This window comes from Thunnus thynnus, chromosome 23, assembly GCF_963924715.1.
Source record: "Thunnus thynnus chromosome 23, fThuThy2.1, whole genome shotgun sequence".
In the NCBI taxonomy this organism is placed as follows: Eukaryota; Metazoa; Chordata; class Actinopteri; order Scombriformes; family Scombridae; genus Thunnus; species Thunnus thynnus.
In genome coordinates this window covers 23,599,092-23,625,117 of record NC_089539.1, presented here as the reverse complement: position 1 = coordinate 23,625,117, position 26,026 = coordinate 23,599,092, and the positions used below count along the sequence as shown (strand labels likewise).

The 26,026-nt window shown below is 40.6% G+C and overlaps 1 protein-coding gene across 1 annotated transcript; it reads left to right on the top strand.

Moving 5' to 3' along the window:
* Nucleotides 1-564: 564 nt before the first annotated feature.
* cand1 (cullin-associated and neddylation-dissociated 1) lies at nt 565-21,442 on the top strand. Its single transcript, XM_067581291.1, has 26 exons — nt 565-879; nt 6,307-6,382; nt 6,591-6,658; nt 6,940-7,094; nt 7,688-7,811; nt 7,943-8,030; nt 8,986-9,154; nt 9,250-9,355; nt 9,443-9,588; nt 10,925-11,076; nt 11,319-11,459; nt 12,493-12,634; nt 13,808-14,016; nt 14,106-14,274; nt 14,371-14,460; nt 14,761-14,914; nt 15,008-15,245; nt 15,738-15,926; nt 16,044-16,187; nt 16,729-16,864; nt 16,946-17,122; nt 17,576-17,671; nt 18,029-18,198; nt 18,300-18,464; nt 19,006-19,113; nt 20,127-21,442. Exons 1-26 carry the CDS (start codon nt 812-814, stop codon nt 20,349-20,351), a joined length of 3,705 nt encoding a protein of 1,234 aa, XP_067437392.1. The 5' UTR covers nt 565-811; the 3' UTR covers nt 20,352-21,442.
* The last annotated feature ends 4,584 nt before the right edge of the window (nt 21,443-26,026 follow it).

Here is a 26,026-nt window from a genome sequence, read left to right as displayed (position 1 = left end):
CTTGGACGATGCAGATTCAACTGATCTGATGTGAATCTTATATGAGCCTTCAGCAGTCTGAGTTAGTCATATCAAGTGGATATCTGCCACATTTACAGTCTTTTTAGCATCAAATTCCCTCTTTGTGTTTCCTCGGACAGTGTTTCCCTGTTGAGCTGCGGTGGAAGTTTAGTAACAAAAAGAGGAACTTTTGCACTAAAAAGACTGTAATGTTGAAAGATATCTACTTGATTTGACTCATTTGGATGCTGAAGCTTCATATTAGCTTCAGATAAACTTTGAAATACATTTTTGCACAGAAGGAGGACTGTGGATTTTGTCCTCCATCACTTAGATTGTAAGTGCCTTATGAAGGGATCTTCTAATGGTCAATATGAACACACACACATATATATGTATATATGTATATATATATATATATACATATATTAAATTTAATTTATTTTCTTTCAAAATAGTTTTGAAATAAGGGAAAGGAAAACACTGTGAGTCTGACTATGAGAGAGAAATTTTTTTGGTCAAACTCTGACCTTCGACCCCGCAGCGTCCAGTCCTGCTAACCCCGCCCCTCTGCAGAGAGAACGGGAGCTCCATTCAAACACACCAAACTCCGCGCCCCGGGATGCGACAGTCGCTGTAGAAAGAGAGAAAGGCGGCAGCAGCAGCACAACAACCAGAAACACACACAACTCAACACTGAGCCAGCCAGAACACACCGACAGACAGCCACAGACAGCCACAGACACCGCAGCCGGAGCACACACACGGAGCGCAGTCTGCTAGCAGGAGGCTAACGGCTAACAGCACCGACATGGCGAGCGCCTCGTACCACATCTCCAATCTGCTGGAGAAAATGACCTCCAGCGACAAGGATTTCAGGTAAAAACGAGCTCACATCAGAGCAAATTAAATGCACAGTTCACATCAGGAGCCCAAACTGTTTGTTTTTAACGGTTAATGCTACGAAAACAGCGAGCAGCGGCGCTTGTGTCGGGGCCTCGCTGTTAGCTTGCCACCTGTCTGAGCATCGTCATGTCGCCAGCTCGCCAGTTAGCTCACAGATTTGATGCTTGGTAGCGTGTTTGTGACTCTACAGCAGCTTTAATGTCCTGCTAGGAAGATCACCTGCTGCACATCGTGCTAAACTGACAGCTGGGTTGCAGGTAAACGCCTCCGTTTAGCGGTTAGCTCGCCTGCTAACTGGTAGCACTAACTTCTGTCATGCCGCAAGCTAGCGTGATGTCAGCTCTGGTGTGTTGGTGCGTTTTTTAACGGTGCATGTGGTAGAAAATGTGAAGTTACAGGGACAACTGACTGGTATTCTTGTGCAAGAAGCTGAAAAGCAAACGGTTGATGTTGTGTAGATGCGTTAGTGTGTCGTTTCGGATAACTAGCAGGATGTTTGGGGTGTGTTAGCATCGGTAACATACAGGACAGCAACTTGTAAACAGACAGGAGCTCCATCCATCACTCAGTAACTAATTACTTTTACTTAAGTACAATTTTGAGGTACTTGTACTTTACCTGAGTATTTCCATGTGATGCTACTCTATACTTCCACTCCACTACATTTCAGAGGGAAATATTGTACTTTCTACTCCACTACATTTATTTGACAGCTTTAGTTACTTTTCAGATGAAGATTTGACACAATGGATAATATAACAAGCTTTTAAAATACAACACATTGTTAAAGATGAAACCAGTGGTTTCTAACCTTTTTGGCTTTTGACGTCTTACAAAAAGCAGTGTGTAGTCGGGGTCACATTTCACATGTCTATGAGTTGTTAACAGCTCCACCAAATAGTGATTTTTCCCTCTAAACTTCTCACATGCTTTCATTTCAATAAATGTTCAAATGATCCAATATTTCAGCAAAAATCAAAGATTAGAGAAAAAGTCCAAAAATTGAAAACAGATTTGTGTATCAGAACTTTGTTTTTTCTTCTTTCCTCTCCCATTAATCATCTCACGACCCCTCAGATTTATCTGCTGACCCTTTGGAGGGGCCTGACCCCTAGGTTGGGAACCACTGGACTAAACTAGCTAACTGTATATAAGGTAGTGTAAACTAGCTCCACCTCCAGCAGCTACAACAGTAACATGCTGCTCTAACACTGATGCTTCACTATTAATAATCTAATGATGTCATATATAATAATATATCAGTCAGAGGGACCAAACCACTACTTTTACTGCAATACTTTAACTACATCAAGCTCAGAATACTTATGTACTTTTACTGCAATACTTTAACTACATCAAGCTCATAATACTTATGTACTTTTACTGCAATACTGTAACTACATCAAGCTCATAATACTTATGTACTTTTACTGTAGGAGTATTTTTCATGCAGGACTTTTACTTGTCATGGAGTATTTTTACATTGCTGTATTGGTACTTTTATTTAAGTAAAAGACATGAATACTTCTTCCACCTCTTCTCAGAGGGATGTTGATGTTAACAGGATGATGGGGGACAAAATCCACAGTCCTCCTTCTTTGCAGAAATGTATTTTAAAGTTTATCTGAAGCTAATATGAAGCTTCAGCGTCCAAATGAGTCAAATCAGGTAGATATCTTTCAACGTTAGTCTTTTTACTGCCAAAGCCGCTCGTTTTGTTACTGTACTTTAGGACTGCTCCCTAAAAGTTGCTGAGTCGATGCATCAGTCGATAAGCCCCCCTGAGTCGACTCACATTTTTTCAGTCGAATAGCTGCCTTTTTTGACATGTCATATGTTAATTCCGTAGTTGAATGGAACAAAGTCAGCTAAACTCCTGTTTAAACATTCACTATCAGCGTCTTTGTCGTCTCCTCCTCCTCTACTGTCCAGTGTGATTGGCTGAGCAGCTGACAGCGATGTCGGCAGGAGAGACGCTCTGAGCTACACTTGGATTTAATAACGGAACCAATACTAAGACACACTTTTAATTTCTCTGTGTGTAAATCTGATGTTTTTCACAAATGATGAACAACAGCATTAAAACACAAGTCTTACAGGTTAAACGTGATACTCACGTAGGCTATTGTAACCGGGTGGAGACATTAATAATTTTTTCTCATAGTTGGAAGAAACAACTATGAGAAAATCGATGCATTGCCAACTGTGTGCCAACTCTGGGTCGACTGTGAAAATCCTGAGTCGGGGGAAACACTGTCTGAGGAAACACAAAGAAGGAATTTGATGCTAAAAAGACTGTAAATGTGTCAGATATCCACTTGATATGACTAACTCAGACTGCTGAAGCTGAATATAAGCTTCACAGAGACTTTTAAATGACTGTGTGGACACACTGTGGATTTTGGCCTCCATCACTTACATTGAAAGCACATTTGAAGGATCTTTTAATATCCAGTATGAACAGGAGGAATGATTACAGCGAGGAAAACCTCTTTCACTGTTCATATGGACACCTGACTGCTGGTTTAAGACACACTTGAAAAACTGTGAACTCGTCCTTTTAAGATGTCTCGCAGCTCTTTTGCGAGACAAAGTCACTCACGGCAGTCATCACACATACAGACACGCTAATAGTAACATTCACACCTCAGAATACGTGCAAGCGTATTTTTTTTTCACTATCAACTCATTTGTTTGATAGTGAAAAAACATCAGAAAACAGAAAAACGTCACAGCATCGTAGAGCACAAGGTGATGTCATCAAATGTCTCTCTTTTTTTTTTTTTTTGTCTGACAAATAAACAATCACAAAAAACCCACAAAATATTAAATTTATCACAGTGCAAGACCAAGAAAAGCAGCAAATTGTTGCATATGAGATCCTGGAACTATCAAAAAATGATAGATAGTAGTTGTAGATTAATTTCCTTTCAGTCGATTTGATCTTCAATGATTAGTTGATTAATCTCTATAATCCAGTGTAGATGGATTCTGTTTTGTCAGGTTACCATGACGACTAACTTTACAGGTTAGAGCTTTTATTTTGATCCATTTGGTGCTTAATATTGATTTACTGCCAGAAATGGAAACTGAAATTTGAAAATATGGACAGGTTTGTCTTGTTTTTGATTATCATTACCAGTGCCGTCAAATGTCATCACCTCAGCGAGTTATATATTCACTTTAAAGGACAGGTTTGGGTTTTTTTCAAGTCTGTCTTAATGCAACACTCTCGTGCCTCATATGCCTTGAGTTATTGGTCGATACCTTCCAGTGTTTTTGTAATTTACTGGAGCTTTTGACAGCAGAAAGGCTCCAGAGGCCCAGATATAGCTGCAGCTGTAATAAAAGTCAAAGAATGAAATACCGCACTATTTATATTGAACATAGATATAAATAAATAGGTATTAGATAACAAAACATAGAACTTAATAACTGTCTCATAACACTACTGTTTTCCCATTCGCTCGCCTCGACAGTAGCTCCATCCACACTTCTCCTTTTGTATAAAAACGCTTTCAGACATTCGGCTGAAGCCAATATGAGGCTCCAACAGTTTGAGTTTAAACGAGTATCGTCCAAACTTACAGTGTTTTTATTATATCATTGGACAGTGTTTCCTTGCTGCGCCGTGCCGGGGTGACACGTCCAGGTTGTGGCACCGCTGGGTCAAAACACCAGCAATAAATCTACATGCAAACACCAGGATTAGATTGTTTTCATTATCGATTAATCTGTTAGTAGTTTGGCCTATAAAATGATCAATCTCTATCACTGTTTCCCAAAGCTCAAGATGCAACGCCTAACAGTCTACAACCCAAATATATTCAGTTTACTGTCACTAAAGGACTAAAGGAACCAGAAAATACTGGAAAACTCTTGAACAGATAAAATTCAGAGCAAACCAGCCTCCTTTTTGTAAGCTGCTGGAGGACGATCACAACCAAAGTTGGCAGCACAGCTAATCGGTTTCATCACTTCTGACAGCAGCCGTCTCAGTACAAGAGTTCTGCGAAATTGTGAGAGCTGTCAGTATATCCGCTCCCTCTGCTGTAAAAAAAAAAAAAAAAAAAATTTGCTGCTGACCTCGTACAAGCACTTCCAATCCTGATCTGAGTGCTTTAATCTAGTCTGTATCAGCAGATTCTCGGCAGAAGAGATAATTAATCTGTTTAGGTGAGACGTGTCTGCGGGTGAGTTCAGAGCATGTTTCCTTCATGCAGAGCTCTTCAGCTGCTGTCAAACACACATAAATTGCTTTTCTACTTTTAATCGGAAGGCTGGAAAATACAGATATGATTGGCTCCCAACAGATAGAACTTTGTATGAAAACACCCGAACTATGACTAGAGAGAAAGGATTGATTAGTCGATCATCGGGAAATTAATCAGCAACTGTTTTGATCACCGAATAATCATTTTAGTCATTTTTTTTAAGTGAAAATGCTCATAAACATGTGAGGATTTGAAGCTTTTCTGTATCATACGGGATAGTAAACTGAATATGTTTGGATTTCGGACAGATAAAACGAGACATTTGAGGACGTCACCATGAGCTTTAAGAAAATATAACAAGCATATACTCTGTTTTCTGACATTTTATTGACTTTTCGTGATTGTGATATGAGCAGGGGGGAGATTTATGCTGTTAAGTGATAAGACTTTCTTGGGATTTGATTCACAAATATTAAATTGGTTAGAAAATGATGATTTTTGGGTGGATCTGTAGCGTAGTGGACTACAAGATGAAAATAAGACTTTCAAGTATTTATATAAATTGGTTTTTCAGAACACTGTTATATATGCTTATTTATTGGTGGAACGTCACGCTGTTGCTGGTATTTGTCTTTCTTTATTGGTGTCTGTTTGGGTCGAACACATTTTGATTCTGGTCTAACTGTCCTCGGATCTATTTGAATAATGTCTCTGTGTGTTTGAAAGCTGATTTATACTCGTAGCTTTTTCCTACTATTTTGGACCCGTGAAGAGCTTTATTCTGAACAGGGCTGCAACTAACGATTGTTTTTATTTTCTTGATTAATCGATTAGTGGTTTGATTGATGCAACCTGAAATGTTTTGTTTTGTCCACAATCTAAAGATATTCAGTTTACTGTCATAGAGGACTAAAGAAACCAAAAAAATTGATATTTGAGAAGCTGAAACTAGCAAATATTTGGCATTTTTTACTTTAAAAAATGACTAAAACGATGATTCAGTTATCAAAATATTTGCAGATTAATTTTCTGTCCATCAACTAATTGATTAATTGACTGATCGTAATCTTGTTGGTCCTTCGTGTCGTACAATATTTGCTGAATCGGAGCAGTAAAGTTGTTTTGACTCCTCAGCAGGTTTGAGTTTTTGATGAATTGTTTCATTAATTTGTTTGTGTGTTTCCAGGTTTATGGCCACTAACGACCTGATGACCGAGCTACAAAAAGATTCAATCAAACTGGACGACGACAGTGAGAGGAAGGTCAGTTTAAACTGGTTTATACTGGTTTACTAAAGAACATGTTTAAACTGTTTAAAGTAGGCACACTGGTCTGTGTGCTTCAGGCTGATGTGAGCAAAGACAGTTCTTGAGTGTGTTCGTTTTGAGCAAACCCAGGTACATATGATTGATTGATTGATTGATTGATTGATTGATTGATTGATTGATTGATTGATTTATTGATTGACAGGTGGTGAGGATGATTCTCAAACTGTTGGAGGACAAGAACGGAGAAGTTCAGAACCTGGCCGTCAAATGGTGAAAACACATCTTTTTAAAATGTCTTTCTAAAAATTTTTATATTTTATTTTTACATTTTAAAAATATATAAATGAATAAATAATTATATATATTATACTTTATTTTTCTTTCATTTTCAGAAACATTATTCTGCTCAGTTTTTATTTGTGTCATCCTGAAAATGTCTTTGTTTTTGAGATTATTTATGTTTTTTAACATGTAATTTGGTTTAATTTCTGTCGTTCCTGTATCTGAGAGTCTATGAGTGTCTCTAACTGTGGGTGCGTTTGTTTTGTCAGCCTCGGGCCGCTGGTCAGTAAAGTGAAGGAGTACCAGGTGGAGACGATCGTGGACACTCTGTGCACCAACATGCTGTCGGACAAAGAACAACTCAGAGACATTTCCTCCATCGGACTCAAAACTGTGATTGGAGAGTTACCGCCTGCCTCCAGCGGTAAAAACACTGCTGCTGCCTCTGCTGTTACTTTCAGAACATTATCACCTGTCTCTACTGCTGTTTATGCTTTAGTGTTACTTAATAAAAATATAATAAATGGTTTACATACTCTAACAGCTGTAAGAAGATATAAGTGTTAATGTATTTGTCAACAACTGTAACTCCACCAATAGCTGGAAAAAAAAACATATTTGGCATTAAGCACCATAAAGACATTTACTGGTTTATAACACACAATTTAATCGTACACAGATATGAGGACATTTTAAAGTTAAATCTCCAGATTTTTTTTTTATTTTTTATTAATTGTTTAGTCTATAAAATGTCAAAAAGTAATGAAAAACTGTTGCATAGATAATGTCTTCACATACTTTTTTTGTTTGACCAACAGTCTAAAACCCAAAATATATTCAGTGTACAGTGATATAAAACAGAGAAAAGCAGAAAATCCTCACATTTGAAAAGCTGGAACCAGAGGATTTTTATTTTTTTTCGCTTGAAAAAAATCATTGCTGATTATTTTTCACTCAATTAAACGACTTATTGTTTCAGCTCTACTGCTGTCAAACTCCTATCTGTGTGTGTCTCAGGCTCTGCTTTAGCTGCCAGTGTGTGTAAGAAGATAACTGGTCGCCTGACGAGCGCCATCGCCAAACAGGAAGACGTGTCTGTCCAGCTGGAGGCGCTCGACATCATGGCTGACATGCTCTGCAGGTACCTGTCTGTCTGTCTGCTACACCTGTATTTACTATAACTACAGAACAAGGTGTAGAAGTATGACAGCAATCACATCATTCTGTCTAACTGGAACTAAATAAACTGACTACAGTTAACTGTCTCTGCAGACAAGGAGGTCTACTGGTGAACTTCCATCCCTCCATCCTGAGCTGTCTGCTCCCTCAGCTCACCTCCCCCAGACTGGCTGTCAGGAAGGTATACAGCTGACCTTTTAACCCTTAAAGGATAATACTGGTGCTATTCTATGTTTTTCTCATGTTTGGAGGAAAACTAATAATGAACTGATCTACTAACAAGTATTGTCTGTGTATCCAAAGCCTGATATATCTTATTCCACAGTGCTGTAGACCTCCGTTGTTGTCCAGAAACTATTTAAAAACACATCAATGAGTCACACCGCTGCTCTGGGTGACATGTTCCTTCATTATTTAGAGTTTGGTCATGTTGGTTTGGAGAGTAGTTCTATGTAAGGCAGGTGTTTCTACTAGATTGTAAAGAACTTCAGTACAAAGTCTAAGAGGTTGTGATATGTAGCACAACAAGCTAGTGAAGCTCTAAACAGAACCGCATCCGGCCTTGGCTCATCTTCTTCTTCTATTGAGTTTTATGGCAGTTGGCATCCGTAAGTGTTGCATTACCGCCATCTGCTGGACTGTCCCGCGCCCCGTCTGTTCCGGCGTTGCCATGGCATGTGTGAATAAGCACACTTCAGCGGTGTGACTCATTGACGTGTAGCATAACAAAATTATACAGAACTACTCTCCTGAGACTGAAAACGTGATCACTGTTATTAGTCTTTGGAGCCTTTTCTAAACAAACTAATGTGACCAAACTCTTCATAATGAAGGAACATGTCACCCAGTGCAGCGCTGTGACTCATTGATGTGTTTTTAATAGTTTTTGGACAACAACGGAGGTCTACGGCACAGAGGAATAAGATATATCAGGCTTTGGATACACACACAATACTTGTTAGTAGATCAGTGCATTGTTGGTTTGGATCCAAACATGAGATTTGTTGATAAGAAAAATATAGAAAATCTCCAGCCTTAACCTTTTAAGTTATTCTCCTTCACAACAAGATGTCAGGAACCTTTATGTTAACCTGTGAAAGCTCTTCAGTTATTTATAGTTGTTGTGAATATTTCAGAGGACCATCATGGCTCTGGGCCACCTGGTGATGTCCTGCGGGAATCTGGTCTTCATCGATCTGATTGAACACCTTCTGACGGAGCTCGGGAGGAACGACAACATGTCGACCACAAGAACCTACATCCAGTGCACGGCGGCCATCAGCAGACAGGCGGGACACAGGATCGGTGAGACAGACAGGACGGCTTGTCAACCACCAGAATATAAGAGAAGCTTGAATGCAAGAACTAATCTGCTACTCTAATTTTCTCTGTCTGTGTAGGAGAGTATCTGGAGAAGATCATCCCGCTGGTTGTAAAGTTTTGTAATGTTGACGATGACGAGCTCAGAGAGTACTGCATCCAGGCCTTTGAGTCCTTCGTTAGGAGGTAAAACACACAGTAATACTGCTAAAGTAATGTTATAGTTGTACTTGTTCTCGTTATTTGATTTTTTTTTTGTTGTTGTTGTTGCAGGTGTCCTAAAGAAGTTTACCCCCATGTTCCCACCGTCATCTCCATCTGTCTGCGTTACCTGACCTACGACCCCAACTACAACTTTGACGATGAAGACGAGGACGACAACGCCATGGATGCCGAGCAGAACGATGAAGACTACCAAGGTACTGAAACATAAGTCTGTTTTTGTTAACTAACTGTAGATAACCTGCATTTCTTATTCAATTACATGTTAAGGTAACTGATAATACAGTTTCTGCAGTTCATAGTAGCAGTGAATTATTGCGGGGAAAATGATCCAACACAGTAATATCTCAACAACTATCGGATGGATTGTCATGATGTTCAGATGTTTATGGTTCCAAGAGGATGAATTGTAATAATTTATGGGATTTTGTGAGGTTTCCATCTAGTGTTGCCACCTGGCCAGAGTTTTATTTGTCTAGTGCTTTGGTTTATGATTAAATACCTGCAAAAATAGATCAAAATGAGACAAACTTTATCGCCTCCGAGAGGAATTTTGTCTTGGGCTTAAGTGTTCAATACAGCTGCATATAGAAAAATACAAGGTACACACAATTAAGGTACGTAATCTCCTAATGTACAAGACACATATATCATCGTACCCCCAGTACACAGTCTGCACTACTCTTAAAAACAAAACAAACAATGACATTCTCATCATCCTCTGCTGTACTTCGTTTTTAATGCTAATTAGTAGATGTTAGTATGCTAAAACGCTAAACTACGATGGTGAACATGGTAGCTGCTAAACATCAACATGTTAACATTGTTAGCATTTAGCTCAAAGCACTGTTATGCCCGACTACAGCCTCACAGAGCTGTGGCATAACTGTACACTATTTAATCTTATCTAAGTTTTGTATCAACAGACGTTCCTGCCTGCTTATTTTAAACATTGTCTCAGTTGATTCCTAGAATATTTTTTATACATATATATATATATATATATATATATATATATATATTGATATCGCAATGAAGATGATTTTATCAATATTTCTGATCACAAGGCAGGTAGATGACAGCTAATGCTGACAGCTTAGTCTTATAAATCAAGTCTGGGAATGTTGAGTCTTAAAGCTGTGAAATGATGACTACAAGATGACTTTCATGTAGGGCTGCAACTAATGATTATTTTCATTATCGATTCACCTGTAGATTTATTTTTTTTTGATCACTTATTCCCTAAAGCCCAAGATGAAACCTAAAACCTAAAATGTCTTGTTTTGTTCCAACCAACAGTCCACAACCCAACGATATTCAGTCCTTTAAAAAAAAAAAAAAAAAAAAAAGACTCTAAAGGGTCATTGCAGCTCTACTTGTATGTTATCTTTATTTATTTTTTTAATCAAATCATCTAAGAAAAGAACAGTTTTGTATTTAGATACTTTTACTTGTTCTCAAAGAAACCTGTGAAGAAGCTTGAGGCTGTGACGGGTCTGATGACTAACTCTGTGTCTCTGTCGGTCGGTCCAGGCAGTGATGATGAGTACAGCGATGATGACGACATGAGCTGGAAGGTTCGGCGGGCGGCGGCCAAGTGTTTGGATGCTGTCGTTTCAACTCGTCATGAAATGCTGCCAGAGTTTTATCGCTCCGTCTCTCCTGCGCTCGTCTGTCGCTTCAAGGTACCGTCACTCTGTCGACTCTGCCGACTCTGGTGTCACTTCACCTTTCACCCTTTCTTTACCACATTACAGATCACAACCTTACTCAAATGCTTTGTTTTTATCTCCCAATCAATGAGAAAATACTATCAAGCTGTTTTGAGAGCAGCAGCACTAATCCTAAAGGCTAAATTCCACCTGTTGACATGATAATATCTAATTAAGACCTCTCATCCTGAATCGATCTCCCTGTCTGTCTTTAGGAGAGGGAGGAGAACGTGAAGGCAGATGTTTTCCACGCCTACCTGTCGCTGCTCAAACAAACCCGACCGGCTCAGAGCTGGTTGGCTGATCCAGACGCCATGGAGCAAGGAGACACACCGCTAACCATGCTGCAGAGCCAGGTAACGATAAAACTGAGGATGTATGACAAGTTTGTTTCAGCTGTAAAATGTTCACTACATCTCTCGACAGTTATTTTAAGAAGCTATAATCGATAACACCACTGATGATGATCCATCAGTGTGTAATGTGTTGGTCGTGGCTCGTAGTGATGAACCTACAGAGAATTATCAGTGACTCTGCAGCTCCTCTCGGCTTTACGGAGCTTTATAGTGAGTTTCAGCTCATTGTTTATCTGTCTGGCTGCAACTTTACTGTTCTGGTTCACTCTCAGCGCTCTCATAGCGTCGTTTTCAGAGAAAAAGCTCTAAAAAGCCACTGTACACTACCTGCTCAGCACCAAACGGCAAACAGACACAGTTAGCTGTAGTCTATTTAGCAGCTAAAGAGCCAGATATTTCCCTCAGGAGTTGGTAGAGAGCAAAAACAGAGCTAAAAGAGAGTGAATATTGGACTTATATTCACCAGGTGGACAGAAACACGACTCCACATGAATGATAATGTTGCTCCGTAACTGCTGGATGTGGAAATAAGCAACTGTTTATTAACATATCAACTTAAAAGGTGACGATATGAGTTGTGTTCATTACTTGTTTCTGATGAAAACTAGTGGACAAAACATCAGTTAATGCAGGTTTCATAACCAAATTTAATGGCTCTTTGTCCCAGTGGTTGTTTATAATGTGTTGTTTAAACCAAAACTCTTAAATATCTTATTCAAAAATCCATTTGAGGCTATATTCCAAACCAAAGTGATACAGCTTTGATACATGCAGGATACTTGTTTATGTAGAAAAATAGTTTTGCCATAAATAAATGCTCCTCCCTGACTGCAGTAGTATTTTCGTTCACCAGATGTCGCTGTCGTGCACTTCCGTCATCAGTGCTTTAGTTCGGTTTGATGGGGGTTTCTGTTGTCAAGGTGACAGGAAACCTTCAGCATCCTGCACTGTCAGCCACAGACAACAGGAAGTAGCTGAAGTGGTCTTATTTCTCTCTCTCTCTGTCTCTGTGAATGTCTCTCGCCCTCTGCAGGTTCCAATGATAGTGAAAGCTCTTCACAAGCAGCTGAAGGAGAAAAGTGTCAAAACTCGTCAGTGTTGTTTCAACATGTTGACTGAGCTGGTGAATGTCCTTCCAGGAGCCCTGACTCAGCACATCCCAGTACTAATACCAGGTAATACTAGCAGTTTTCGTCTATCTGAATAACCAGCAGTACTATACTAGCATGATATGGCCAAAAGTATGTGGACGCCCTTTTCCACATACTTGTGTGCTTTTGATCTGGGGCTCTCTCCTGGTTTGGACAAACAATGATATTTTATACCAGGAATCACCAAAAAAGGTCCCTGAGGTCTACTGTATTAGCCCACAGAAGTGTTTAAATAAATGCCGATGGGGAAACGAAGGCACAGCATAACAAGAAAGACCCTCATATTGTCCCAAAAACCAGCGTAGAACGATACACCTTCAGATGTCACTGACTGATATATATGAAATATGCAGCCGATCTCAGACAAGAGGTCAGTAAAGGAGTTTGAACACATGGACATGAGAAGATGCAGTCAGATTTTGTGATGCATGCATGGCATCAGTGGTTTTCCATCCAACAGGATAGTGAGGTACAACAACAGGAGAACACTGATTGGTGAAAATGAACAAATTGTCCTTCAGCTGGACTCTTTCACAATTGACTTGGATGTCAGTGTTGGGTCTCACTACGGCCGTGTTCACACCAACTTAAGCTCTGTGTGGAAAAAAAAACAAACAAAAAGTGCTGGGTCGTCCTTTCATAAAAGGCTTAAAAAAAATTGGAGATAGATTTAGATGCATATTAATGAGACGATTGCAGCTTTAAAAATAGTATTCAGTGTTTCCCCTGGAATAACTTAGCTTAGAATGGTTCCAGATAGGTTTATTCATGTTTATCGAATCATGTACGTGTTTATTTACAGGAGCTTTTGACAGCAGAAGCGCTCTAGAAAGAGAAAAGATAAAATAATTGCCACCGTAGTAACTGTCCAAAGTTGTTTTGGTGACTAATAAACCTTCAAATTCCTGGATTGGTTACAACTGGACTTCTTGAGCGGATTTCCTGTTTTACTGGGGTGCAACACACCCGCCAACGCAGCCGCCTGTGTTGTTTTAAAGCAGAACATGTTTTGAATGTTCACTGATGCTCTTGTGTCTGAAGGGCTCCAACTTCAGAAGACTGGAGGCGTTAAAGCAGCAGATTAACGCTCAAGGTGTCGCAGTCACATGCTCAGCTATCACATATGGCTGTAATGTCTGGTGTCCACATACTTTTGGCCATGTAGTATCAGCAGTAATCAGAGTTTTGTGTCTTCAGGTATCATCTTCTCTCTGAACGATAAGTCGAGCAGCTCTAACCTGAAAATTGATGCCTTGGCGTGCCTCCACGTCATCATGGTCACGCACCCCGCCCACGCCTTCCACGCCCACGTACCTGCCCTTGTCCCGCCCGTGGTGGCATGCGTGGGAGACCCCTTCTACAAGATCACTTCGGAGGCTCTACTCGTCACCCAGCAGCTCGTTAAGGTGGGAGTCGGACCTGCTGCCTCCGTAAACCTCTTCACCTCCTGACGTCACACGATGAGTTTACATTCTACTCTTCTTCTGTCTTCCAGGTGATCCGACCCCTCGACAGCCAATCGGAGGGCTCCGACAGCTTTGACCCCTCCCCCTACATCAACGACCTGTTCACCTGTACAATCAAACGCCTGAAAGCTGCCGACATCGACCAGGAGGTGAAAGAGCGAGCCATCTCCTGCATGGGACAGATCATCTGTAACCTAGGTAACCACCGCCTGTCAGTCACTGGGACGTGATGTCATTTGTATGATGCAGCTTCCTCTTTGACTCCTCAACTTCTCCCCCTCTCTGGTTGCCTAGGTGACCGCCTCCCCACCGAGCTTCCTGGAACGCTGCTGATCTTCTTAGAACGCCTCAAGAACGAGATCACAAGACTGACGACCGTGAAAGGTAAGCCCCGCCCCCCCAGGTCGATTACCTTGGATCAGTAATTTAATATTAAAAATGAAGTTTTAGATGTTGTTTTATTTATTTTTTAAAAATTAATAAGGTCTTATTTTCATTCTTTGGGCAAGACATGACGTCATATTCCCTTTTTATATCGTCAAATAACTAGTTAAAAACAAACACATCAGAAAAATGAGCACTTGAACAAACATCAGTGTTATCAGAACATTTACCTTTTCCTTTGTGGCTCTGCTGGTTTTCTATTTATGTTTTTGTGTCTAACTGTGTTTGTTTGTTTTCCAGCTCTGACGCTGATCGCTGGATCCCCGTTGAAAATTGATCTGAGGCCTGTTCTACCTGACGCCGTTCCCATCCTCGCCTCCTTCCTCCGCAAAAACCAGCGAGCCCTGAAGCTCTGCACGCTGGCTGCTCTGGACATCCTGCTTAGAAACTACAGGTAACACGCACACACCTGTCAGCCACGGCGGCAGCTGTTAACTCCTCCCACCCCTCCTCTCGCCTGGTAACTGTTTCTGAATGCGTGTTTCAGCTCTGCGGTGACTCCGGTCATGGTGGACGCCGTCCTGGCCGAGCTCCCCCCTCTCATCTCGGAGAGCGACATGCACGTGTCTCAGATGGCGCTGAGCTTCCTGTCCACGCTGGCAGTGACGCACCCGTCCTCGCTGGGCCAGCTGAGTGGCGGGAACATCCTCCAGCAGCTTATCGCGCTGGTTCGATCCCCACTGCTGCAGGGCGGAGCGCTCGCCGCCATGCTGGACTTCTACCAGGTACAACAGAAACACTGAATTTACAGCTTTTAAACTCCAGATGTCACCAGAGCACTGATTTCTGACTGGACACACAGATCCAGATGTTGAAGGAAAAACCTTGTAGTCTTTTAGTGATTTTACAATCTTTGTTCAGGTAAATGATCTCATGTCTGGTGTCAGTTAAGTTTCACTAAAATATTTTTTTCTGCAGCTTCCAGTTCAGTGTTTTGAATTATGGTGACTACACTACCTCTTTCTGTGAAGCTGCACTTGTGTCCTGGTGTTAAGTTTGGTCTTCTGCTCCTGGTTTTAGTAGACAAACCAAAATTTATAAACTGGACAAACTGGGTAAAGTCGACAAATTGTCTCAAATAAGGGTCTCATTTGAACAAATAAAAGCCTTATTTACTATTTAAGTATAGCTTCTGTTTGAGGCTGTAAATGAACACAAATAACAGAATTAACTGTGTGTGTGTGTGTGTGTGTGTGTGTGTGTGTGTGTTTGTTCAGGCTCTAGTGGCCACAGAGACTCCTGGTTTGGGTTACATGGACCTGCTGAGGATGCTGACCGGTCCAGTTTACTCCCAGAGTGCCGCTCTGCCTCATAAACAAGCTTACTGCTCCATCGCTAAATGCGTGGCTGCTCTGACCAGAGCCTGCCCCACTGAAGGACCTGCTGTGGTGGGACAGTTCATCCAGGTAACACACCTACCTGCGGGTCTACAGAAACTGTAGCTGTAGGCGTTTCCTCTGTGGTAAACATCTCAGAGCAGGTTTAAATATGATTTGTATTTTATTTTTTCCCCTGAATCGTAGGACGTGAAGAACAGCCGCTCAACAGACTCCATTAGACTGCTCGCTCTGCTCTCATTGGGTGAGGTGGGGCACCATGTGGACCTCAGCAGCCAGCCAGAGCTCAAGACAGTCATCCTGGACGCCTTCTCCTCCTCCAGTGAAGAGGTAACATCTGTCTGCCTGCTCAGAATTTCTGCCCTGGTGTTCTCTGTATATTTATGTTCAATTTGTAACAGTGAACTGAACAAGACAAGACATTTGAGGACGTCATCTTTTAATAGATCAAACAACTAATCGATAAATTGAGAAAATAATCATAATGAAAATAAAGTTAGTTGCAGCCCTGATATGAAGCTTTTCTGTGCCATGCGTGATGGTCAACTGAATGTCTTTAGATTTTGGACTTTTAATCAGACAAAACAAGACATTTCAGGTCATCACCATGAGCTTGAAGAAATTCTAATGAGCATTTTTTTATTTTCTGACATTTTATAGACAAAACGATTGATAATGAAAATAATTGTTAGTTGCAGCTCTATTGCAGATGGAAAAGCTTTTATCTATATCTGGTATAATAAATATAGTTTTGTGCATTGTCCCTGTTAAATAAACAATTAAAAATGCAGGAATGACAAGAAGCAGTAAAGTCTAGTTGAGTCCTGTGTTGGTGGATGCTGACCTGTCTCTGCCCTCCTGTATCTCTCAGGTGAAGTCTGCAGCCTCCTATGCGTTGGGTAGTATCGCGGTGGGGAATCTTCCGGAGTATCTTCCCTTCGTCCTGCAGGAGATCTCCTCCTCCAAGAGACAGTACCTGCTGCTGCACTCGCTCAAAGAGATCATCAGTGAGAAATTCAAATTCAAATTCATCTTTCTGTATATGTGTGTGTGTGTGTTGGTTTTTAACGTGTGTGTCTTGTGTTTAGGTTCGGCGTCGGTGTCCGGTCTGAAGCCTTACGTAGAGTCCGTTTGGTCTCTGCTGCTCAAACACTGCGAGTGTCAGGAGGAGGGAACCAGGAACGTGGTGGCTGAGTGTCTGGGCAAACTGACGCTGATCGACCCCGAAACCCTGCTGCCCCGCCTCAAAGGATACCTGCTGTCAGGTAGTTACTACTCGTCCTGTCCCCAACTTAATTGACAACAGTGAAATTATGAAAACAGTAACATATAAACAAGTATGAAGAACAAAAAGAGGAAACAAAGTGCCAGAGAATTCAATTATGACATAATAAATACAACATTTGGTAAAAGGATTGTGCAAGAAGCTTTTAACATTAAATAGAAACAAAATATCAGACGAGGAAAAATAAACTGAAATAAATAAAGGGGTAAAGATTAATATCCAAGTAATATCAATCAATAATTTTCTAGGTTTTAAAATTTGCTGCTTATTTTATTCTGCAGCGTAGCTAAAGAGTCGTAATAGAGCTCAGTGTCAATTAGAAACAGAGGAAAGTTTAGTTTTCTATTGTTCTGTTTCATTTCATGTATATTCAGTTTGCCCGTCATCGCTCTGTGAAGCACTTTGGTCAAAGCCTGTTTGTGTGTGTTTGTAGGTTCTTCGTATGCCAGGAGCTCCGTGGTAACTGCAGTAAAGTTCACCATCTCTGACCAACCACAGCCCATCGACCCACTGCTGAAGAACTGCATAGGTAACACATTAATATTTGCTCAGTTTGTTGTTTTAACGAGATCATTTTCACTGGAGCTGCAACAGTTAGTCAGTTAATACCAGATTAATCAGTTTTTGCAAGAAGCTTTTCTTGTTATAACAACATATCACTATCTCATTATCACAAAATCTTGCAGATATTTCACAAAATGTAAACATTTTTCTTGTTTTAACATGTAAAGTTGGTAAGTTGTTATAGCAACAAACTTCCACATGTCATTAAAACAAGAAAACACCACAGCTGCAACATGTGAGCTGAAGGTAACTTCCTGTCTCCTCTGATTGGCTGATTTTTTTTTTTTTTTTTAATTATTATTATTGTTTTTTAATTTTTCAGGTGATTTCCTGAAGACGCTGGAGGACCCAGACCTGAACGTGCGTCGCGTTGCCTTGGTAACCTTTAACTCTGCTGCCCACAATAAGCCGAGTCTGATCCGAGAGCTGCTGGACTCCGTTCTACCACAACTTTACAACGAGACCAAAGTCAGGAAGGAGCTGATCCGAGAGGTGAGAGCGACCAAAACATCCTGAAATACATAAACAAAATCAATCAGATCGTTGGCTCTGTCGTATTGATCAGCAGATATTTGACTGATGTCTGTGTGTAGGTGGAGATGGGTCCGTTCAAACACACGGTGGATGATGGTTTGGATTTGCGGAAGGCTGCGTTCGAGTGCATGTACACTCTGCTGGACAGCTGCCTGGACCGAATCGACATCTTCACCTTCCTCAACCACGTAGAGGACGGCCTCAAGGACCACTATGACATCAAGGTCCAAACACACTTCTACTACTAATACTACCAGAACAGTGCTAGGGGTTGGTGGGTTGATACCAAAAGTATCAATATTAAAAGAAGAAACAGCACTGTTTCCAAATGACCTCAAGCATATCTTATACATTTCTCTACTGCGATTTCTTCTTACTTATTAACTGACGTTACAACCCAGAGAGGTCTAGGTGTAAGTGAAATGAAGGTTGTAACACATATTCACAGATACCAACATATAAGCAATCATTATATCGGTGTGGCTGGTGATCAGTGTATATACTTTATTCATAACATTTATAAGATGCCTGTAATGATGGCAAACTCCTAAATTAAACTGTCGTGTGATTTGAGGTGTATTGAAGTTACTTACTTACTTTAGTTATCAACGATTCCCAGCCTGGTATTACCTTTTACTTTATCAAAGCCCAAAATCAACCACTCCTAATTACTACTACTACAACTTCTACTACTACTGCTGTTGTTGTTGTTGTTGATGATCCAGCTGTTTACTTTAGTTCTTCTTGCTGTCGTCGTGTTTTTAGATGCTGACGTTCCTGATGCTGGCCAGACTGTCGTCTCTTTGTCCCAGTGCTGTTCTACAGAGACTGGACAGACTGGTGGAACCACTTAGAGCCACCTGCACCACCAAGGTACACACACACACACACACACACACACACACACACAGTGTCGTGTTTCCATCAGTTCAGAGGACATTACATTGACTTACATTCATTTCCTAGAGAGTTATCCTGACCATAACCGTAAGTTAACCCTTAACTAACCTTAACTTTGAACGTCTTCACCCTTAAATTAACGATTTACATTAAGGGGACTTGCTTTTTGTCCCCATAAGGGAGGTGAGTTCCCACAATATGTGTAAACAGATATACATCCCCACAATGTGAGGAATACCCAGACCACACACACACACACTGTCTGATGGCAGGTGAGCAGATGTTTCCATGTGTCTGTACGTTCGCTCAGTCGGACACTGGATACGGTCCTGGATCTTCACATCTTAATTTTATAAAATTTAACTTTTTTTTCTAGAAATTTGGGGAAATCTGTTTCTTTTAGGACAGAGATTTTCAAACTTTTTCAGACCCCTTCAAAAGGATTTTTTTGTTGTCATCCTGAGCCACCCTAACCTAAACCCCAATTAAACATGCGCTTATCTACACAGATAGGGAGTCCATGGCGGCTCACTAGCAGACACACACCAACAGCAGCAGCGGCGACAGCAACATGGCTAGTTAGCTTTAGCTTAAGCTCCTACCTCCCTCCACTGCTCACACAGGCACGCATGTCGTGGTAACTTTCGTCATGGCAGCACATTCAGCGAGGATATAAATGGAACTCAAGTACAGTAGTTTGTTTTTTGTATAACTTTGAGCCCATGGTTCTCACGTTCAGAATATAAATTTAAAAATTGATAGATAATATCAATAAACACTGAATTACAGTTGTTTCTGTTGCAAAATCAAACATTTTTGGCTGCTTAAAAAACTTAAAATTTATTTTGGTGTGCATTAGTCTCCAAATCCATATTTACTGTCCTGTATGTTTGTCAATCACCTGTAAAACACTTGTTACACTTAATTGTTTCTTGTCTGAAAGATGTTGTATCAATAAAGTTTGATTGTCTCCTCTGTCTCTGCAGGTGAAGGCGAACTCGGTGAAGCAGGAGTTTGAGAAGCAGGACGAGCTGAAGCGGTCAGCGATGCGAGCCGTGGTGGCGCTGTTGACGATCCCCGAGGCGGAGAAATCACCGCTGATGTCAGAGTTCCAGTCCCAGATCTCGTCCAATCAGGAGCTGGCGGCCATCTTCGACTCCATCCAGAGGGACTCGAGCTCCGCCAACATGGAGTCCATGGACACCAGCTAAAAACATGGACAGACAAGTTCCCACGATGCAACACGGCACCACCCCCGCTGCTGGAGCGCTAACCCTGCAGCATGTTTCCATGATAACAGGACGCACACACACACACACACACACACACACACACACACACACACACACACACACACACACACACACACACACAAATACATGCATATAAAAACACACACACACGTAGTGACACACCTTCCTAGCGATCGATCGTTCCATGATGCATTGCACTGAAATCAGCTGTTGGAAAAGAAAGAAGATGACGGATGTACGGCTCACACACATGGACAAAAAGGACAAAAACAAAGAACACACACACAAAAAAAAGAAATTCCAGAAAATACGTTCATTCTGAGGCTTGGAAGCTCCTCCCACTTCCTGTTTGTTTTTCTAGCGAGGTCTTCTGATTGGTTGACCTCCCTGTTCATCGTCATTCTTCTCTTGTTTTTGTTTATGATTCCTTTTTTTTTTTCTTTTCGTAATTCCAGAACAGGTACTGTACTGTAACCTGATTGGCCGCTGCTGAGTGACTGACAGTTAGCGTGTTGTCAAAACTGACCAATGGCGGAAAAACGGCCTTCCTGCCTGAGGCTGTGGTGACCAATGGGAGAAGGGCTCGCTCTGTTTTTTGAATGATGTAGGCAACCAATAGGATGCTTGAGGGGGGGATGTGACCACAGGTGGGCGGGATTTTACTGTTTGTGGACCAATCAGCTTCTTTGTTTCCCCTGATTCAATACACCGGCCCTCCATCCCTTTGCTCCGAGGGAGGAGGAGCGATTACTGGACCAGGTCCCATCTGACCAGACCTGACTCCACCATACTGATGACCTGTGTGGCTGTTGCCATGGTAACGTGATGTAAAACTAGCCAGGCGTGTTGGAGACAAAGTAAAAAAATTAATCTGATCAGTTTGTTTGTTTTGTTTGTTCCCGTCAGCTGGGCGGCCTCAAACCGGTTCCAGCCGGTTCAGGACTGGTTTGATTTACTGGTTTGATCCGGTTCAGTCCGGTCTGGTCAGGACAATCCACTGTTGTTTATCGCCCGAGAAAAATAAAAAGGTCCATTTCTGCCTGCCTTCATACTCTGACTCTTATTTCTTTGTGTTGGTGTTTATGTGGAACTCTTGACTTCACACTACAATACATTTCTAAAAGAACTTAAGTATAAAGTCCAAAGGTTGTGATATTTAGCACAAGCTACTGAAGCTGTAAACAGAACCACGTTCCTGCACATGCTCAGTGGTGTCTGCCTTACACAGAACTACTCTCCGGAGACTGAAGACGTGATCGCTATTATTAGTCTTTGGAGCCGTTTCTAAACAAACTAACGTGACTAAACTCTTCACGATGAAGGAACGTGTCACCCAGTGCAGTGGTGTGACTCACTGATGTGTTTTTAATAGTTTTTGGACAACAACGGAGGAATAAGATATATCAGGCTGTGGATGCACACACAATACTTGTTAGTAGAGCAGTTCATTGTTGGTTTGGACCAAACATGAGATTTGTTGACTATAAGAAACATGTAGAAAATCACCAGAATTATCCTTTAAACTAATTAAAAACTATTACTTTACCTATGCATAGACAACACGGACTACTACGTACAGAGTCTGACAAATAAATGGGTGAGACAAAACTAAACTACATATTCATAGAAATATGCACATGCAAACAAATAATATTATTGCTTTAAAGGTCAATATATCAGGATTCAGATCATTTAATTTTCAATGCAGGACTTTTAATGAGTGTTTTACATCGTGGTAGTGCCACTTTTAAACAAAGGATCTAAGTGCTTCTTCCATCACTGTGTGTGACAGTTCATATGTTTGAACAGTTTTACAGAAGTTAAACTGTGATTAGTAACAGTAGAGGGAGCCAAAGCACAAAATGTTAGAGCAGCAGCAGATAAATAGACTGATAAATAGATTTATTTGTTTCCATAGTGCATTATATGTGCCTCCAAAACATGGATAGAAATGTACATACGCCAGTTTAATCACTACAACAGTCCAAAACCCAAAGGTTTTGACTTTACAATGATATAAAAACAGAAAACAAATTTTCACATTTGAGAAGCTGTAAACAGGTAATGTTTGGCATTTTTGCTTGCAAATGACTTATGAACAATATTATCAAAATAGTTGCAGATTACTTTGGTTGATCGGCTAATCCAATAATTCAATTTATTTTCATCACTGACTAGAACATTGAAGATCTGGACTTGTACCATCAGTATTGGACATCCTACAAATACAATAAACACAAGTAACAACAGGTCTTACTCGACCCTGCCGATACACAACTACACAGACTATATCATGATCACATTACACATGTTGCTGACAATTTTATTCAGCCTAAATGCCAGGCCCAACCGCTCACAAGGGATCATATTATGAAGTTGCTGAGTTGCAGAGTCGCTGACTTTAGTTTCCAAAGACAGAAATGCTTAGCTCTGTGGCTCAAATCCCAGCTTGTTAAAAGTTATGAAAAAGGTGGTTTAAAAGCTTTAGATTTTGAGTTGCTTGTTGGGACATTCAGAATAAACTGGAATGTCCATTCTCCCAACTGGACTATATATGGTTTCACATACCAAATACAGTATTTATATATTTGATAGGCTAAGAGGTCTTTATTCCTTTTTTTGTTGCATTTTTTGCACACATATGCAGAGCAGGTTTTGTGGTCATATTGGGAACATTCAAAATGTGCCCACCTGCTGCACGAATCACACTGCACCTACCAAAAAAATGAATAAAAAGAGCATGAGATACATAAAACTCTACAATGAGATAAATCATATGGTAATATGCACACACATATGTGAGTCAATTAATAGTACAAAACACATATTTTGTGTTATACTTTACTATTTCAATCATACTTTCATCTGCATCATTTTAGAGCAGGCAGCACACCACGCAGTAGTCCTCTACATTCCCTAGAAACAATGGTTTTCATAAAGTTTTAAACTGTAGCAACTCCACTTGTTTTGTATGAGTAAATAAATCATGGTACACTACAAATGTTTCATTTGTGAGTAAGAAAGCAAATACATTCCACCAAGTATTCACACACATATAGTATATGTATGACCAACAGCAAGGGTGCACAGATTTATGGATGTGGAAACAGAACCCAAGATTGTGGGTCATGCATGTGCATGCTCAGAACCACTAAGGTAGCACATCTTGACAGAACACCGGATTTTGTGTGAATGCAGAGCCTCATCTTGTCTGCTGTAGTCTCTGCTCTGCGTGTGTGTAGCTCAGACCCGCCCTCGGTCAAGCAGACACATGGACCTGCAGCTCTTTATATATCCATGACACAAAGACAGTGCACAGCTGAGCAGAGGAGAGAGATGGAGACAGTGATGTAACCTGTAGTCTAGTAGGAAGGGAGGGGTTCCCATGCATCCCACTGATATATTTTTCTAACTTAGTTTTTTGTAATCCTCAAGGTGTCTAGTGAACAAATTTTGTTCCCAACTCGAAATATTGTCCCATGGGTCCATTTGGCGGCCATCTGGTTGCTACACTGTGAAAATCCTGGTACCAGGCCTTTATTGGAAGCAGGCTTATATTAAAGAGAGGCCTTTATTCCTAATTCCCTCTAATTGATAAGTATATTTGCTCATATTTTAGTACGAAGCCTCCCTGTTTTCTGATTTGCTTCCGTTTGCTCTGTTAAAATTTTGTTACTGCATTATGCCATTAATAAAATTAAAAGCCTTCATTTCCCGACTTTTATTGTGAAACATTACACAAACATTTCAATATAACTTGTGTGAAGTATGACCGGTCAAGTACGGGAGGGGAAATATGGCCAGTGTCAGTTAAAAACGAAACAAATCTGAGGTAATGTTACGCTGGATATAAACATTAATAGCCAGTTATATATCAATCAGCTGTCTGACTAGGTCCAACCTAACTTTCTTCCTCCCACCTCCAGCTAGCTGTGCTCTCCTCTTGTCAGTCAACAGCAGCTCACACTTCTGTTTTTTCCAGTGTCTGGTTCTTTTCGGGTCAGTGTCAAAATGTCTTGCAGCTTTTGCTCCTTAATTTTCCTCCGCATATTGCAAAACTCTCTCTTTGAATTTGACGGCAAACTTCCGTCTGGTGGATGCCATGTTCGCTCTCAACAGTGTTGTGGCATGGGTGTTATGGAAAATCTAGTCACTGACACTTGCACAGGTTCTATATGGTACTTCAAATATAGCTACCACCATCTTGTGGCACTTGTACATTATTAAAAGTAAAGTTAGGCTTTGCTGTCGGTTTCCCAACTCATTTTAAAAAAAGAGAGGAGAGGGAGAAAAAGAGGGAGAGGGAGCTAGAGAGTGAATGAAGAGATGGAGCTGGTAAGAAAGCAGTGAATCAGATCAATAAAAAAATATCTTATTGTTTCACAGGGGTTACTTTCTAGAGCACAAATAAACACAACCACACCCCCGCACACCACCGCACAACCCTGCAGCGGTGCGCAGCAACACCTGATTTGGTCTGAATACAGCCTTAATCTACCCTTGTTTTTTCCCTCTCCGGCCTGTATTAGGGGCCAGCCTTTATTTGTTTGTGTCAACCACACCCCTGGCCATTATTGGAGACCCGGCCACTATTAGAGAAAATACGGTAATATATCTTTAAAATTATATCAGCTCCATGGCGGGCTGGTCCACCATGAAAATGCTCAGTATTCCAGATTAAAGTCAAGTGCTGTATCGGGCCAACGTCTTCGGGCCCCCAGCTGGAAAAGCAACAGAGTGAGGAATACCTTTATCCCATCAGCCATCACTCTCTATAACACACAACAGCACAATAATAATGGACCTTTGAAATAAAGCATGACCAAAAACTCAGATGGCATGTCCTGGTGGTCCATTGGTTAGGCCAAAAAATCTAACAGATCCACAGATATCCAAAACAAAGAACACATATTAAATCAAATATGGGTCATTTACACACAACAACAGAAAAAATCACTACAATAAAAATAGATGTAATACATGAAGCTGAAGCTTGACACAGGATAAAAACACTGCAAGTTCATTTATGTCCACAGATGTTTATTAGAATATGGTCTTTGTTTACCACCACCATCATCCCACCACCATCAACACAGTTTCATCTACAGAAAAACATACAATTCAACATATATGTTGAACTCAGGTGGAAATGGAAATCTATAAATAAAAGCAAATTACACAGACATTTTTTCCTGGAAACTTTGAGATAGAATTTGGTCTTTGTTTACCACCACCATCATGCCACCACCCTCCCTTCAGAAGTGTATAAAACTTCTCAAAACCAACATTACAGAATGCTTTACACAAAACTAATACACTCATACAAGAAGACAATAAACCAGTAAAACAGACATAAGATTCTAATTTAAGATGTACAGCATATAAAATAAAAAATAATTGGTAGATCTCTGGATAAAAATGAGCTCCTCAAACAGGTTGATCCAGAGCCCTGACAGCATGGCTCATATTTATCTGTGCTGGTAATCAGCACTAATTAATTTCCCACCACTCAGTGTGAAGTTACTGAAAAACAAGCTATATTCATGCAAATTGTGACTATTTATTTAATGATTCATTAATTTAAAACTGCTGATGGCAGAGAAATATTTAAAAGAGCTGCAAGGACACATAAG